This window comes from Motacilla alba, chromosome 9 (genome assembly GCF_015832195.1).
Source record: "Motacilla alba alba isolate MOTALB_02 chromosome 9, Motacilla_alba_V1.0_pri, whole genome shotgun sequence".
NCBI classification, from domain to species: Eukaryota; Metazoa; Chordata; class Aves; order Passeriformes; family Motacillidae; genus Motacilla; species Motacilla alba.
In genome coordinates, this window is record NC_052024.1 from 8,279,036 (window position 1) to 8,296,329 (window position 17,294).

At 48.9% G+C, this 17,294-nt stretch overlaps 1 protein-coding gene across 1 annotated transcript in view; it reads left to right on the forward strand.

Annotated features, from left to right (window-relative positions):
* SGPP2 (sphingosine-1-phosphate phosphatase 2) overlaps positions 1-17,249 on the forward strand; it is a 36,838-nt gene extending 19,589 nt beyond the window's left edge. The window contains exons 3-5 of the mRNA XM_038145779.1: positions 4,943-5,122; positions 7,302-7,391; positions 13,759-17,249. Coding sequence (XP_038001707.1) covers positions 4,943-5,122; positions 7,302-7,391; positions 13,759-14,301 — 813 coding nt within the window. The 3' untranslated portion in view covers positions 14,302-17,249. The remainder of the gene's footprint in view (positions 1-4,942; positions 5,123-7,301; positions 7,392-13,758) is intronic.
* The last annotated feature ends 45 nt before the right edge of the window (positions 17,250-17,294 follow it).

Genomic DNA, 17,294 nt, shown 5'->3' on the forward strand with positions numbered 1-17,294 from the left:
GGACAAGCTTTTCCATGCCTGCTCCTCTTTCACTCTGAACCAAGCGATGCTTGACGGACACAGTCACGGCTAGAATCTGCTGCACTTCACTTGGGGGATGCTGAGAATAGAACAGGGCAGGCTGGGTGCTTGGCTTAATTTCTGCATGGGAAATCAAAGTCACGCCTGCCTCAGCAACCACATGCAGTCTTTACTTCTGCTTGACTAATCTGCAAATGTTTATTAATAGGGCATCCTTCTTTTTTTTCTTCAATATGCTTGGTCACTCCTATTAGTGCACAGTGCTTGTGAAAGAAACCCAAAGTAACATCATTTTCAAATTATAAATTTCCTTTCTGGGAAGATGACATGTACTACTGCAGGCTAGGGTTTCTAGAGCCAGGTTACAGAGTTTCTATTTTGGAGTTAAACCAGCAGATTCAAAGTCAGGCTGTCACACTGTGAATCTTAGGGAAGAAATTGCCAGTGCTATTTGACCATGTGTCTTCTCTAGAATTTTGTCATGTCCTTCTAACAGATCAATAACGAAGATAAGGACAGCTGCAAAATCAGAAGCTGAAAACAAATATGATCTGGTTCCCCTCTGTTAGCTGAAATATTCCAGAATAAAAAAAGATTTGCTCCTCCTGACCTTCATATGCCAGTGGGAGGCTCAGGTGTGTCCATCCTGTGCAGAGGCTGTAGCAGGGCAGGGATGAAGGAGGATGTCCAGACACAGCCCACCTGCAGCACTGAGCTTGTTTCCTCAATCCTGCCAGGCTCAGGGCTGGGCAGCTGCCATAGGAACATTCCACGGGGGAAATGGCACTCTGTGGCAGTGCTGCCACACCTCTGCACAGGGAACTGGCTTAGTTGTGTCTGTCTGCACTGTGAGTCTGCACTGTGGTGGTAAATCTGCTTCCAGAGCTCTTGCTTCCTGTCATGGGAGTGATGCATGTGAGGAGTAAGGAAAAACCATTGCAAATGCCAGACAACACCTACACGTGAGAAAAACCTCCTCTTACATGGTTAACTTACACACCAGAGGCATGGGAATGTCAGGGAAACAGATCACTTCATAGCACTCAGATGCTCAGAAGGAGGGGAGCAGCCCCTCATCCCAGAGGAATCTCCTGCAGATGTTGGAACAAATGAATCTGCCTGTGTGGATGCTAATGCCTCAAATTTGGTTCCGTAGCTGTTCACTAAAGCAAAATCTATTAAAATACAAAGATAGGCTTGTCTTGTTTATCCTGATGCAAAGGCCCAGGTGAAGAACTATTTTTGGAGATAGACCATATATATGACTCAGAGCAAATTAAGAGGAAGCTCTCAGAGAAAGACTACAGAGGTTGTCTTGCTGCTATAGCAACTGCCAATTGCCTTTGTGTAGTAAAATGTAATGCTGTTCACCCAAAGTGGCAATAAAGCCCTGCCTTTCCTTCGCCTGGAGTCCTGGCTTACTGTAAAGAGTTGCTACTGCCCTTAGCACAGGCCAGCCTAGCTGTAGTGGTAGGCAGCAGAGTTTGAGGAAGGTCTTGGGTTTAAGTTGCTTACAGTTTTGGGATTTTTTTCTGTTTGTTTAGTTTTTATTGATGCTTAAATTTGTTGCAAGGATTTAACCCGGTAGAGTTCAGAGCCATTTTCATTGCATTGGGAAAGCACAGATGGGCATGAGAGAAGGGCGGGGGTGGGCACTGCCGAATGGGTCCCATCAGTGCCACTCCTGCCCTGCTCATGGCACGGGGCTGTCCACAGGGAGGGCACCCACTGCCCGGGGCAGGCAGCTCTGCCAGGAGCTCTGTTTGCTTTGCCGTTCTGTGAGCAAAGAAGCTGGGCAGAGACGTGTTCCCCCAGCCCCTGCAGCCTGGGCAGTGCCGTGCTCCTCCAGCCCGCACAGAGCCTGGGCAGAGCCGCGCTTCTCCAGCTCCTGCAACCCGCACAGAGCCTGGGCAGTGCCGTGCTCCTGCAGCCCCTGCAACCCGCACAGAGCCTGGGCAGTGCCGTGCTCCTCCAGCCCGCACAAAGCCTGGGTAGAGCCGCGCTTCTCCAGCTCCTGCAACCCGCACAGAGCCTGGGCAGTGCCGTGCTCCTGCAGCCCCTGCAACCCGCACAGAGCCTGGGCAGTGCTGTGCTCCTCCAGCCCCTGCAGCCCGCACAGAGCCCGGGCAGTGCCGCGCTCCTGCAGCTCCTGCAACCCGCACAGAGCCTGGGCAGTGCCGTGCTCCTGCAGCTCCTGCAGCCCGCACAGAGCCCGGGCAGTGCCGCGCTCCTGCAGCTCCTGCAGCCCGCAGAGATCCTGGGCAGTGCCGTGCTCCTCCAGCCCGCAGAGATCCTGGGCAGTGCCGTGCTCCTCCAGCCCCTGCAGCCCGCACAGAGCCTGGGCAGTGCTGTGCTCCTCCAGCCCCTGCAGCCCGCACAGAGCCTGGGCAGTGCCCTCCTCCAGCCCCTGCAGCCCGCACAGAGCCTGGGCAGTGCCGTGTTCCCCCAGCCCCTGCAGCCCGCACAGAGCCTGGGCAGTGCTGCACTCCTCCAGCCCCTGCAGCCCGCACAGAGCCTGGGCAGTGCTGCACTCCTCCAGCCCCTGCAGCCCGCACAGAGCCTGGGCAGTGCTGCACTCCTCCAGCCCCTGCAGCCCGCACAGAGCCTGGGCAGTGCCCTCCTCCATCTCCTGTAGCCTGCACAGAGCCTGGGCAGTGCCGCGCTCCTCCAGCCCCTGCAGCCCGTGGGGTGCAGGTGACACAGCCCCACCTGTGCGGGGTGGCCTTTAGCAATGTGCACCTGCTGTCATTCTCTTGGGCAGCCTGCCAGTTCAGCTGCTGGGGGGTGTTTACCCCACCCACAAGTGCTGCTTCTGCCACATAATTCAGGACAATGTCTGTAAAGTCCCGTGCACGGTACCCAAATGAGCTAAAGGCAAAGGTCTGGTGCTTCAGAGATCAGTGCTTAGTCTGGGCATATTCTGGAGTCCCCTACATGTTTTATGAAAGTCATCTCACCTTTCCTTACCGTCTACACAATTTGTTTGTAAAAAGTAGAAGGGTCAGAATTTAATCTGGGATGCCAGGAAGGGGAGGGTGTAGTGAGGATGCCTGATATTTTCACTTACCCATCCCACCTCCAGCATTCAGTCTGTTTTTCACCATCACAGGAGTCCTAGCATAGCCTTCATTTTTGAGATGACTCATTTCCTTTTCTGCAATGCTCTTATGTTCTAGTGCTAATAATACTTCCACAAGTGGAAGTCATTATTATAGAGGACTGCTGATAAACTGGCTCATCCTACCTTGCCTCTCAGATGGTATCACAAATGGCAGCCTCAATGTTTTATGTTCTGCCCGAGAGAGCAATTTTTCTTTCAACCTTGGAATTTAATTAACTTCCAAACATGTGCCTGCATCCATTTGGAAACTGAAGGCATTAACTAAATAAGCCCACACAGTAGGTTTTTAAAAGACATTTGTTCCTTGAGCCTTTGTTTACTGTGAACAGTGTGGGGCAGGGTATTCACTGTGCCATGTTTGTCCATAGGAGCAGCCAGGTGTGTCCCACCTGCTGCTGATAATAAGGCAGGAATGTGATTCATATCATGAGGGATAAAGGATGCATAGGCACCAGCAGTCACTTTTCCAGGCCCTGCTGCTGGCTGTAAGTCTAGCACACTCTGGTATGTGCTGTGCTGTAGAGAGAAGGATGAAGGAATGACTGGCTTTTTCCTGGTCCTGACTTGTGAATCCTGAATTCTGCCATGTTTCTTTTAGTGTGAAACCATTTTTTAAATGGCTGATGGGAGAGAGAGGAATGCAGTGTGCCTGGTGACAAATGTGGCAGTGGGTGACTGTGTTGCAGTTCCAGCATATGGCCAACACCAGTAGCAAGGGAAGGATGTTATTTTAAGCCCCCTCCTTTGCTGGTGGAAGCATGAGAAGCAGAAGAGCGAGCTGTCTCACACAGCAACTGAGCTTTCATGGCAGACATCAGTTAACTTGATTTTTGTACTAAAATAAAGAAGAAAAAAATGTTTGCTTGGCTTTGTTTTAAAAAGCCTCCTCTGCCTATGTGTGGCTACATTATGTAAAGGGAGGAGGGCTACAACAGAAAGTAAATACATCCTACAGGGACAGCCTGGTTAATTGTTCTCAGATGTCCTCACTGTGGGTGCTGAGAGCCTACTGCCTTTGGGAAGAGGGTGCTAAGGAGCCAAGGATGCCCATGGCTGGATGGGCAGCACCTCTCAGGGATACTGGACAGCATTGCCCCTTGCCTCTGCTTCTCTTGCTGACCTGAGAATGCAACATTTCCCCTAAAAGTAGTATTGCTGTGCTCGAGAGTGAATTATTGCAGCCCTTGCTTAAACCTCTGGTGTCCCAAATAGGGAATAGAAGCCTTTTACTGGGGAGTTAGGCAGGAGAACTGGTAGGTCATGTTGCTTGTCCAGTTTTGCCTCTGCTGCCTCTGCGAGGATGCCGAGGCTGTCATTTAATAACCACACGGGTGGTGTGTCCCAGCAGGGCTCCTGCAGCTCTGGGTGGAGTGGGAGCTGCTGGGAATGGGGGAGCTGGGGCTGGACACAGCTGTGATTTGAAGATGGGGTGGAAAAGTTTCTCTTATGGCTGCTTTCTATGCAGGAGAGGGGTTGTAAGGGATAGGGAGAAAACTTAAACTTCCCTGCCATGGGGTGGGAGCCAGCTGTCTGTCTCACACTGCCCTGGGCTGCTGAATCTCATCAGCCAACCCTCCTTTTGGTCCCACTGCTGCTCAGGTTACCACAGAGTGCAGCAAAACCACCACTTCCTTCGCTGGCTGAGCTAATGGAAACCCCTTTAATAATTCAGGAGATAAATTCTCCACTTGAAGGGGTGGATTCTGCAGGAAAAAGCACAGAAATACAGGTGGTTCTTGGGTGGGCTGCATGGGGAGTGCCTGTGCTGACTGACAGCCCTGTGGCCTTTCCTGTCCCCAGATAGTGATGTACATAGGCCAGGTCTCCAAGGACATCCTGAAGTGGCCTCGGCCCCTGTCACCACCTGTCGTGAAGCTGGAGATGAGGACGAATGCAGAGTATGGGATGCCATCCACCCACGCCATGGCAGCTACAGCCATCTCCTTCTCCTTTTTCATTGCAACCATGAACCAGTACAAGGTAGGGGTAGAAAAGAAAACAGAAGGAGAAAAAGAAAATACATTAATAAAAGAAAAGCCTGTGTCTGCTTGCAACAAGCCACATAAAGCTTGCAAATCCAAAGATGCTGCTTCCAGAGGAGTTCTTTATTTATTTTCACAGATGTGTATTCTTCCCTGTGCTTACCTGTAACTGGTTAATAATAGACACAAAAAGAAATATAGTGTTAATGTCCTTTTTTATGCATGGTCTCCTCTCAGAGCTGCTGGCAGGCTGCACTGCCCTGCTGTGGTTTGGTGTGGTCGCTGTGTTTTTTGCACGTGGGGAGACCATGCAGGGAAGGTGCCAGGTTGGCAGCATTTTGTGTTCACCCCGTGCCCACCAAGTCAGTGCTGCACACTGGGACATGCTGGCTCCCAGGGAAAGCAAAGGAGCTCTGTGTCACATGGTTTGTGTATGAAAGGAAAAGCATTTATGGAAATCCCCTGGCTCCAACCTGTGTTAGACTAACAGCACACAACATGATTGGGAAGCCCACTTGTCAGAGGAGTAACAGCAACTCCACTGCACTGTAGGAGCTGAAGGCTGCTTGGGGAAGTCTCATCATTTTTCCTCATCATCTTCCTAAAAGGTTTATTTCCTGGAAACTCATTTCTCCATGATGATTATTTTCATTCCATTTAATGAATCCAAGCCTGTGCTTCCTGTACTCTAGCAATAATAACTTCCTGGCTACATTGTATTTAAGAATGTTTCTCAGCCCTCTCAAGGGATTAAGGTGTTTTATGGGGGCTCCTGCTCCCTGTGTTGTAGCTGGTCAGAGCAGCTTGACAGTGGCATGGGGACAAAGAGCCATAAGAGGGAATATTTGTCATATATATTGTCATATATTTGGAAGCCAGATCCATCCCATGTGTCAGGGCTGCCAAGATGACCTGGTCAGCATCACCTTCTCCTCAATCCATAAATGACCAGAGGGACATGCAGCTCTTCACAGGCTGTCTTGTGCTTCTCAGAAACTGCCATGAAACGATAAAGCTGCTGTCAAATAATTAAATGGTTTAATTGCCTCTATTAAGATGGAAAAATCTCCCAGTACATTATGCTGCTATCTTCTCAAGATGCCCTAATCATCAATTACTGATCTGGACTAGCTCGAAGGCTGCCTGCTGAGGGAGGAGTCAAGTGGGTGCAAATGCTCCAAAGGCTTAGGGAAATGAGGAAAAATAGTGTTTTATGAACAGGGAGTGACATCTGCAGCTGGGTCTGAGCTCTTTATTCAGCAGCCTGGAATATGCCAGGGGAAGGGGTCAGAAGAGAGCTGTTATGTTTAGAATTTCCACAGAGGCATTTTTGCGCTGACCTGTGGCCACCCTGGTCAGTCATGAGCCTCAGGCAGAAGACTTTGTGTCAAATTGGATGAATTTATAGCATGTATTTATATTTTGAGTTGGTTTACTCTTTACAGAAAAATCTCCCTTATGGACTGAAAGGAGCCCAGCAGCCCACTCAGTTTCAGAGTTTGAATGAGTGGATTAAGGGCTAATATGTTAAGCTTATTCTTTATCAAATGTGGGTTTTTTTTAATTTTTAAATGTTGATTTATTTAAATGGTTCTTTCCATGTTTTTAGGCTACTCAGAGAGGGTATTAGGCAAAACCAGCCTCCTAAGAAGATGATTAAACCTTTAAGTGTCATGGGGAAGAGTGGTCCTGACTGCTTTAATAGCTGGATTGTGGTTTCAGCCCAGACATTGATTCTCCCCACTCAGCCCACTGCTCGAGGACTATTGATCACACTTCTGGTCACACTCTGCAGCTGTCACAGTCCCCTTGGCCAAGCTGAGACTGCAGTGCTGCCTCAGCCATGCCTTGTACAACATGCCATGCCTTTTTCCTTAAGCTCCTTAACACTAACATGTGTTTTGCAGATAGATAATGTAAAGAACAATTCTGCAAATACCATCTATTAACCAGATGTCTCCACAGTGAGAGCAGATCTTGCAGAAGCATGCAGCACAGGTGATGAAATGACCTTCCTGCAGGGTTGTGTGCTGGTTAGGGGGGCCTTGTCTCAGGTCACATTCATCTCCTGGGGAAAGCACAGCTCAGGAGCCTCTTCCCAGCACAAGATCCTTATGTCAGTCCAGCTGCTTGGTTTAATGGGTGTATTTAACTATTTTTTTTTCCCCTTTTCACAGTATCCATTCGAGCTTGGCCTCGCAGCAGCGTTCGTGTTCTCGATGTTGGTGTGTCTGAGCAGGCTGTACACAGGGATGCACACAGTCCTGGTAAGGATGTGCCTGCAGCTCCGCTTTCCTACAGCTCCTCAAGGTGCTGCCCATGCCACCACAGGAGCAGGCGAATTTCAGGTTGTGCTCTGAGAGGAGTGAGGGAAGCCCTTGGGGTCTGTGCTGGGGCCAGTTCTGTTTAATATTTTTATTGATGACATGGATGAGGGTTTAGAATCTTTCATTAGTAAATTTGCAGACGACACTAAGCTGGGAGTGTGTGTTGATCTGTTAGAGGGACGGAAGGCTTTGCAGAGGGACTTGGAACAGTTGGATGGATGGGCAGAATCTAATGGGATGAAGTTCAATAAGTCCAAGTGCCGAGTCCTGCACTTTGGCCACAATAACCCCCTGCAATGTTAAAGGCTGGGGACGGTGTGGCTGGACAGTGCTCAGGTGGAAAGGGACCTGGGGGTGCTGGTTGACAGTCGGTTGAACATGAGCCAGCAGTGTGCCCAGGTGGCCAATAAGGCCAAGGGCATCCTGGCCAGTATCAGGAATGGTGTGGCCAGCAGGAGCAGGGAGGTCATTCTTCCCCTGTACTTGGCACTGGTGAGGCCACACCTTGAGTGCTGTGTCCAGTTCTGGCCCCTCAGTTTAGGAGGGACATTGAGATGCTTGAGCGTGTCCAAAGGAGAGCAACGAGGCTGGAGAGGGGCTTGGAACACGAGCCGTGTGAAGAACGACTGAGGGAGCTGGGGGTGTTTAGCCTGGAGAAAAGGAGACTCAGAGGTGACCTTATCACTCTCTTCAGCTTCCTGAAGGGTGGCTGTGCTGAGCTGGGGTCGGTCTCCTTCTCTGGGCAACAACAGACGGAACAAGAGGACACAGTCTCAAGCTGCGCCAAGGGAAATACAGGCTGGAATTAAGGAGGAAGTTTTTCACAGAAAGAGTGGTCAAATACTGGAATCATCTGCCCAGGGAGGTGGTGGAGTCACCATCCCTGGATGTGTTTAAAAACAGACTGGATGTGGCAACCATGATCTAGTTGAGGTGTTAGAACATGGGTTGGACTCGATGATCTTAAAGGTCTCTTCCAACCTAGAAATTCTGTGGTTCTGTGATTCTGTGATTGCAATTGGAGGCCGCAGGGGGTGATGGCGGCGGGGAGGCCGCGGCAGCCTGGGCCTGGCCTGGGCCGGGGGAGCTCAGCCTGCCATCTCAACTGGAGTTCTCCATTTCAAAAGTGTAATTGCGAGGAATGAGCTTGGGCAACCGACGCTGCTCCTTAGCTAAGGCCTTTGTGCAATAGTATCGCTGTTTGCAGCGGGAAATAGCCGGGGCTGGTTTAGCCTGGGAGTGCCGGCAGCAATCGCAGCCTGGTGAGTCACGGGGGCGAAGCGCGGCCAGCGAGCGGCCCTGCAGGGCCTGCCCACAGCAGGGCTCTTGTCAGCGCACAGGCACTCAAAAATGACAGGTTTCTTGTTTTCAGCTGGAAGGAAATGCTCCTCAAGGGATTGAGATGCACAAATTGTTTGTCTGAAAATAATTATAAAATAGCTGTGACTTTTTATGACAGACTTGCTGGGCGCAGTTGCTTAGAGACATCAGTGCTGCTTTAGGAACTAATTTCAGTGAGCTTGCGATAGTTGGTTCATTCCTGACGAGATGAAACTTTATTGATGTGTTATATACAGTGGACGGGGGGTAGTCCAACTTCCCAAATATGGATAAAAACTTCAGGCTATTTCCTCCCAGGAGTTTGATCTGTGTTGTTGGTTGCATATGCATAAATAATTGAATCTGTTTTACTAAGTAATAATTATGTTTGTAATGAGACTTGATAGCTGTAAGAAAGGGATCCCTCATGAGATTAAGGTTAGCTATAAAATATAGCTTGACCTTCCCTTTCAGACCCAGTGGATCAAAACAATATCTTACATCGAGGCTGCAGACACCCTTTCTGGGCTACTGACCTTAAGTCAATCAGTAAAAATTCTTTGCATACTTCTCTTGCTGGCCCATCATAATGAAAGACCCCTCTAAATTTAGATGGATTTTAGGGTAAAGAAGAAAAAGTCCTTTGTGCTTTTGACATGATAGAAAAGTGCTTTAAAATAAAATTTTAAAAAAACCTTCTTAGCTGAGGAGTGAGCAATGCTGCCTTCCAAAAGGGCAAGCGTGCTTGGCTGGGATCTTTATCCTGTGTGTGCCGTGGTGGGGATGGAGCTGGGAATGGATCACAGCTTCCACACACAGCCCCTCTCTCTGCAGCAGCTTGTCACCACAGGGACTGGCTCTGCTGTGCCACCTGAGTGATGGTTCTTTGGGGAAGAAGTGCAGTTCAGAGCTGTTTCTGTCCCTTGGTGGGACAGATCCTGCCCTGAGCTGTCACGTCACCAGGCTGAGGCACAGCAGTGCCCAGCCATCGGCTGAAAGAACCTCTGGGTTTTTAACAGAGGCCTTAACAGAAAGGATGTAATAATTTATTGAGTGGTCATAGCATTTTAGTAAAGCAAAGGAATGGGTAACAAAAGTAACAAATATCCATGGACTTGGTGTAACTGAATTTTTCCTGTTTGGGGAACCAGAGGAGGAGTGACAAGGGCAGTTGCATTGTGCTTTCCTGCAGCTCCAGTGCAGAATCTCATTCTGTAGTCTCAGCTCTACAAATCTGTTTGTACTTTAGTACTGCTGGACTTGCTTTTGAATGAGGAGTGGTATCAGAAAGCGCAGTGATGTCATTAGAAGAGATGTTACCATTGAAGACCTCCTGGAGAGGCAGCTAGCTGGAATGGGAGCTATCTGCATCCTTCCAGCTGTGCCAGAATGAATGCTATGCCCAGGGAAATGGGAACAAACACCCATGGCCTGGGCTGCTACCAGAAGAGCATCGCCCAGCCAGAGAATGGGGTGGCAGCAATGCACTCTCACTGCTGACAGGCAGTTTAGTTACAACCACCCATCTCCACCACCTCAACATCAGTGTCCCATGTGTGTGGAAAAGCAGGGGAAATGCAGGGTTCTTTTTTTTGAAAAAAAAAAGTAAAAATTTGGACACACTTTGAAGCAGTAAATCTGTAGGTTTTTAGGAGTTATTTTTAAGAAACAAAAAGCAGTTGGAGATGATATGACTGGTAATTGTTGTTTGCCTTTTTTCTCCAGAGAGTTGTATTTTAGAAAATATTACTTTGCTTTCCATCTTTAAACACTGCCCCAGTCTTTCATCCCTGCCTCAATGCAGTGACCAAGTTTTCCTGTCTCCCATCTGCTGAAGCTATTCCCTCCAGAGCCCCAGCTGATGTGGGGAGAACCTCGCTGGCACCGCAACTGAGCTACAAGCAAGAATGTCCTGTGCTGACCAGCATGCTGACTTTTTATAACCAAAAAGCCCTGAAGGGTATTTTTTCCCCTGAGATATACCCATTTAGTGTTGATGCATTTATTTCTGATGACGCTTCCCTCGGGGGGGGGGGGGTGGGGGTCTGTGTTCTGAAGCTCCCCCCCTGCCCCTTTGCTGGGCTGTAGTTCAGGTTTTTTCATACTACCGTTAATCCTGAATTTATCTTAGTTATTTTAAAGCTGATAAACACCCAACATACTCACAGTACTTCACACACTGTGTAGCACAGTGCTTAGGAGTGGAGTTTAGGAGCATGAGTGGTGCCTCACAGTAAGCCAATGTAAGGGCACTCAGTGACTGTGTACCAGACAGAATAGGAAAATTGTTCTTTCTGCTCGGATTGGCAATATCAGGGAAGCAGGGCAGATGTTTGGCGCTGTGTGGGAGCAGGGCTGAGCTGCAGGGCAGTGGCGGGGCTTCAGGGAAGGTAGATGGAGCCTGCGGATGACGCGACTGTGCCAAGGCAGCTGGAGCATCCCAGCAGGGCAGCCGGAGGTTTTCAATTCTGCAGGTAGTACTGCACCTTGAGCAAAATCCGTGCCTGCCCCTATTTAAAAATTCCTTTATAATTGCGGGCTTGGCGAGAGGCTAATCTGTTTACACAGGCAGACGGGCAGGAATGTGCTTCCTGGGAGTGCTAACAGCAGCTCCACCCCCGGGAAAAACTCAGGTGCTGCTCCGGGGGGCACAGCAGGGAGGGTCCACAAAGGAGTTCTAGCAGAAATGGAGCCATCCCTCCTCTTCCCATCCTGTCCTTAGCTGAACAGGCAAGGGGAGACATCATTAATTCTGCATTGCTAAATGTAGCTGTTGGATCTTGCCCACCTCCTCTGGGTGTTCAAAATCATCAACTGTCCATGCACACTGGGACTGAAGGGACCACCTTCAAACCTGTCCATGCACACTGGGACTGAAGGGACCACCACAGACAGCCAGGCATGTCCCGAGATCTCCAGCAGCTTCCAGTGAGGAGTTTCCAAAATGAGAAGCCCAGATATTGGTGGATTGGATGGGGGAAAAACAGAATAAACCACTGGACTCCTATATATATATATTTAAAATTTATATATATATTTATACACACACAAATTGTATACATATACTACTGTACTGATACATGCATTATAAAACACACAAAATTAACAAATATGACAATGAAATAAGAATTACTTCTTAAAAATGCACATTTTATTTTACTTATGAGCAATGCAAAAAGTATGTTCTCCCCCCAGCCCCATGGGTTGCTTTGTGCACCCAGTTTGGAGACCATGGGTGCAATGCCACTGGTCAGAGCTGATTTTCTGGGTCCTGCTTGAAACTGCCAAGAGCCACGTTACTGTACTGGGGCTCAATGGGAGGATAACAAAACTCAGAAAACTTTAATTAGGTTTGTAAACGGGAACTGTTTGCAACTGGGTTGGGAACTGCTGGAGTCAGCCGGGTAAATCTGAGCAAAGCTTTTGTGAGGAAATGTTAATGTCCAGTTACATTTCTTTAATTGGAACAGACAAGAATGTGAACAGCTTTTGAGTTTTGCTCCCTGATCACCCTTAGAGTGGTATTGAGGACTTTTTCTTCTAACACGAGCTGGACAAACATCTGTGTGGGAAATTGATGTACAGAGTGGGGATGGGATTTCTGAGCATCAGTGCTGGGAGCAGCCCCTAGCTCTTTTGTGTTGAGGCAGTTGCTTAGTGTTGGGCCAAAGTATGCTTTGTATGTAAAGGTATCATCTAAGAATTGACATCCAAACATGAATTACTGTGAAGTAAAGGAATATAATATAATGGTATTTTACATACTAGATATCTGTGATCAAGTTTGTTTATTTCCATGGCTAGCCTCATGTTTTGGATGAGGGAATAAATGGAAACTTGTATTAGGGATATGCAAAATGGCTGTAGGAGTAGTTTAAAAAGCAAATGTGCTGTGAATCTAATGGAAGTTGTAAACAGCTGAAGTTCAGCCCTACAGGAGTAATGCATTTACCAGAATGTCATTAAATATTTCTGTTGTGAAAAAGTCCCCTCATTCCTGCCTAACTCGAAGTGAAGCTCACATAAATAATTTTTAGACTGTGACCAAGCATGGCAGTAGTCAGCTGTCATGACTCATGAAGGAGATACAATCTTAGAAGAGGACATTTCTGTCTGTGGCTAACTTCAGCTTTTGCAGAGGTTTTTGTGGCTGTACTAACACTGCTGCCTCTACGTGACACTGGAAGGGTGGCACAGGAAAACTTGTTTTATTGCTTTTTACCTGGCTGCTCCCATACAGAGGGCTTTTGTTAGGGGCTACCTCTTGTCTCAGCTTTGTGGCTGACAACAATCAAGTTCTCAAAACACCTTATTTGCCTCTGTTAATAAATTAGGGTTTAACTATATGCTTGCTTCAGGCAGCGTACTGAAAGCCAGATTTCAGAGACTTGGGCAACAAATTTCTCCTTGCTGTATCCCTGCCTGGAGGTGCCTCCCTCCCACTGCTGGCAGAAACCACGGCACACGCACCACGTCCCACAGCTCTGCACTTTCCATCCCTGGAGCTTCTGCTTCCGGGATGGGAACCTGTCTCTGACAAAGGACAGCATCTCCCCCTTTATGCAAAGCAAGCAAGGGATAATTGCACTGATGTGATGAAATTGCTTGTGGGGTTACAGGAGGGAAAGGGTTTGTGTGAAGGCAGCTCACTGCAATGTTGTCCTTGAGGTGGAGTTGTGCACGTGCCTTTTCCCAGGTCATAGGTGGAGAATGCCCTCAAAACATAAGAGCAGCTGAGGAGGAGGATGTGTGTCCACAGACACATGCATATGCATAAGCTGAGGTTGGGTTTGTGGATTGTCGTGTTTTGTTTAGCCCGTGCTTCAGGTTTTCCCTGCACGTGGATGATGCCATCACTGCATCACTGGATTCAGGGTGCCTCCTCTGCTGGGCCCCACCAATGCAGATACCGGTCTTTTATCATCACCCAAACACCTGGTTTACCTTCCAGGTCTCACAAAGGCTTTTAAATATGATTTCTTTACAGGATGTGATCGGAGGAGCACTGATTTCGGCCGTGCTGCTCGTGCTCTTGTATCCTGCGTGGGACACAATAGATCACTTGCTGTTAACCAGCCCCTTCTGCCCATTGTTTTCCATAGTTGTGCCTCTGGTCTTATGCTACAACTACCCCAAACTAGACTATTACAGCCCTACCAGGGGAGACACCACTACCATCTTAGGAGCAGCAGCTGGAGCAACCGTGGGATTTTGGTTAAACAACCAGTACGCTGCTTCAGCCTACACTGGCACAAGCGTTCAGCCTGGGCTTCCTCTGCTCACCAGCACACTGGTGTTTGTGCTGGCCAGGTTCCTCGTAGGGATCCTGGTTGTGCTGCTGACCCGCTGGCTCATGAAGAGCGCGGTCCTTGGCGTGCTGGGCTATCGCTACAAGTTCCCCATCGGCGACCTGCAAGCCCGGAGACGCCTGGAAGTTGAGGTGCCCTACAAGTTTGTGACGTACTCCTCCGTTGGCTTCACGGCCACCGTGCTGGTGCCGCTGCTGCACCGGCTGCTGGGACTGATGTGAGCACAGCTGCTCCTCACCGAGCCGCCCGCGGCACCGCCGCTTCGGGGACGTGACCGCCCAGCCTGCTGACTTGACCAAAAAGTGTTTTGTGCCTTTCTGCACTGGTGTGGTGGGTTTGGCTCTGGCTGCATGCCAGGGGCTCACCAAAGCTGCTCAATCACTCCCCTCTCTCCAGGGAGAGAATATAATGAGAGGATCACGGCTCAAGACAAGGGCAGGGAGAGATCACTCAGCAGTTTTACTGTCACAGGCAAAACAGACTCAACTTGGGGAAATAAGTTTAATTTATTACCAAACTAATCAGAGTAGGATAATAAGAAATAAAACCAAACATTTACAACCACCTTCCACCTACCCCTCCCTTCTTTCTAGGCTCAGTTTTCTGCCTGAAGTCTCTAGTTCCTCCTACCCACCATCACAGGGGGATGGGATTGGAGGTTACAGTCAGTTCATCACGTGTTGCTGCTGCTGCTCCTTCCTCCTCAGGGGTAGAACCCCTCACACTCCTCCCCTGCTCCAGCACGGGGTCCCTCCTACAAAAGACACCTCTTCACAAATGTCTCCAATGTGAATTTTTCCATGGGCTGCACTTCATCCAGCATAGATCCCTTGAGGGATCAAAAGTCCTGCCAGGAGCCTGTTTCAGTGGTAGTCTTCAAACCCTTCCTAGGGCATCACCCTGCTTCAGTGGGGGATCCTCCACTGGTTGCAGGTGGATCTCTGCTCCCCATGGACCTCCATGGGCTGCAGGGGCACAGCTGCACCACCATGGGCTGCACCACGGGCTGCAGGGCAGTCTCTGCTCTGGCCCCCAGAGCACCTCTTACTCTTCCTTCTGAGATCTTGGTGTCTACAGAGTTGTTTCTCTCCCAAATCTTCACTCCTCTGTCTGCCTGCAGTTGGGCAGGTTCCTCCTCCCTTCTTAACTCTGTTATCCCAGAGGTGCTGCTGCTGTCACTGATGGGCTCAGCCTTGGCCAGCAGTGGATCTGTCTGGAAGCCGGCTGGCATTGGTTCTGTTGGACACAGGGGAAGCTTCTGGCACCTTCTGGGAGAAGTCTCCTTTATAGCCCCTCCCACCACAACCATGCCCTTGCCACCCAAACACAAAGCAACTGGCCTAAAAAATCTGACTTGGAGGAGTCGTGGGAATTGCTGTGCACAGATAACTTTGGGTTAGAAATCACTGACCCCACTGTGTCCCATAATTAGACAAGCTTCGCCCAGGCAACTAAATGTGACAAGCACACAAATCCCTGCCAGAGCAGCAGCAAAGGCTCCTTTGCTGTGGGGTTGGGGTTGCTGGGGAGTAGGGCCGTGCCTCTGCCTGCCTGGCTGTGGAGCTGCTCCTGAAGCTGTAGGGCAAGCCAAGGCAGGGCTCAGGTTTGGGGCATCAGGGAAAAGTGGCCTGGCAAGGTGGGGGGAGATGTCACCAGCCAAATACAAAATGCCATCTTGGGGCAGAGCTCATGGTGTCTTCTGATGGCACTGCCAGACCAGGCTGGTTCTGTGTGGATGGTTTTACCCATTATTACAATCTTAAAAAAAACCAAAAAAAACCCCACCAAAATGTAAGAGAAGGAAAAGCTAACACAAAATGTTTAATGCGATTTGCAATAAATTTCCTTGGATATTAATAAGAAAGCCTCCACTAAAAGATCCTTTGCCTACAAATAACTGTGCAGAGTTATTATCACAGCACTGAGGCTTGAGTTCAAGCTGTTTAACTCTGATTTAGTTCCCCTGGCTAGGAGAAAGGAAAAAGTCCTTCCTGTCATGCAGGGGTGACAAATAGAGTCCATAGACTGCATTGTGGAAGGAGCTGAGTAGTGACTCTGGTGACTACAGCATGTGACAATTGTAAGATGCCATCATTTTCTGCTGCTGCACAACACCACAGCTGGTCTTCCATGCATCCTGCAACGCTTTGTGTACACTTGTAGAATAGCAGGGAGGTGTGTCCATAGGAAGGGCATCCCTGTATCTCAGGCTGCTTATTTAAAACAATATATTCAGCTGTTGGACCAATGAGCTGTTGAGAAATACAGCAGTGAGCGTGGTCTGCTTGGCTAGGAAAATGTACAGTGCTATTGCTGCAGAGCTTCAAGCATGGCCCCCGTGCCCTGCCTGGCAGAACGTACAGTGAGAGCCAGCTTTCTAACCATGCCCACTTGTCTTCCTGGCTGCGAGAAAAATGAACCTGAAGAATATAAAAGAGGTGCTGTGCCATCCATTGACTGCCTGGATAAACATAATCAATTCCAAAACTGTAGCCGGGAGTTCTGTCTGAGCAGTGCGAGGCATGCACATGAAAGAGCTGCACCACTCTAAACCCAGGCTGCCAATCTCCAGAAGAAATGCAGGCAGAAATCGTAACCATTTTTAGATATTCTCAGGCTGTGGATAAACTGTTCTATAGCAGTTGTGTGGACTTTACACGTGCATGCAAACAGCTCCAGTGAGCCTTTCAGCAGGGCACATGGCCACTCACACCTGCCCCTGAGTGAGTGCTGGACGTGGGCCACCACGGCCGTGGGGTTCCATCCTCAGCCTCTCTCTCTCCCATACACCACAGAAGCTCTGCCATCAGGTTTAAAATACCTTTAAACACCTTGTGTTAAGAGAGCTGCATGACACACAGGTGCAGTGCACAACTGGAGCCCTGCAGAGGGGCCACATCACAAAACTGGGAAAAAACTTGGCAGCAAGATGAGCATTTAAGCTGGGGATTGGAATTACTCCCAAGAAAGGCACAGTTGGACAGGGACATTCATGCAGCTTTATGTGTAAAAATTCTGTTCTGATTCACACCTCTTTTATGCTATGGAGATTTTATAAATTATATATAAATGCTGCACAGGTATTTTTATAGTATTCACCTGCATGTGATTCATGCAATAAATGCAAATTCTATTTGGTTCAAATTTTAAAATAAACCTATTTTGCAGAGTTTGTTGTCCGTCTGTTTATTCTGCATCCTCTGTTGAAACTTGT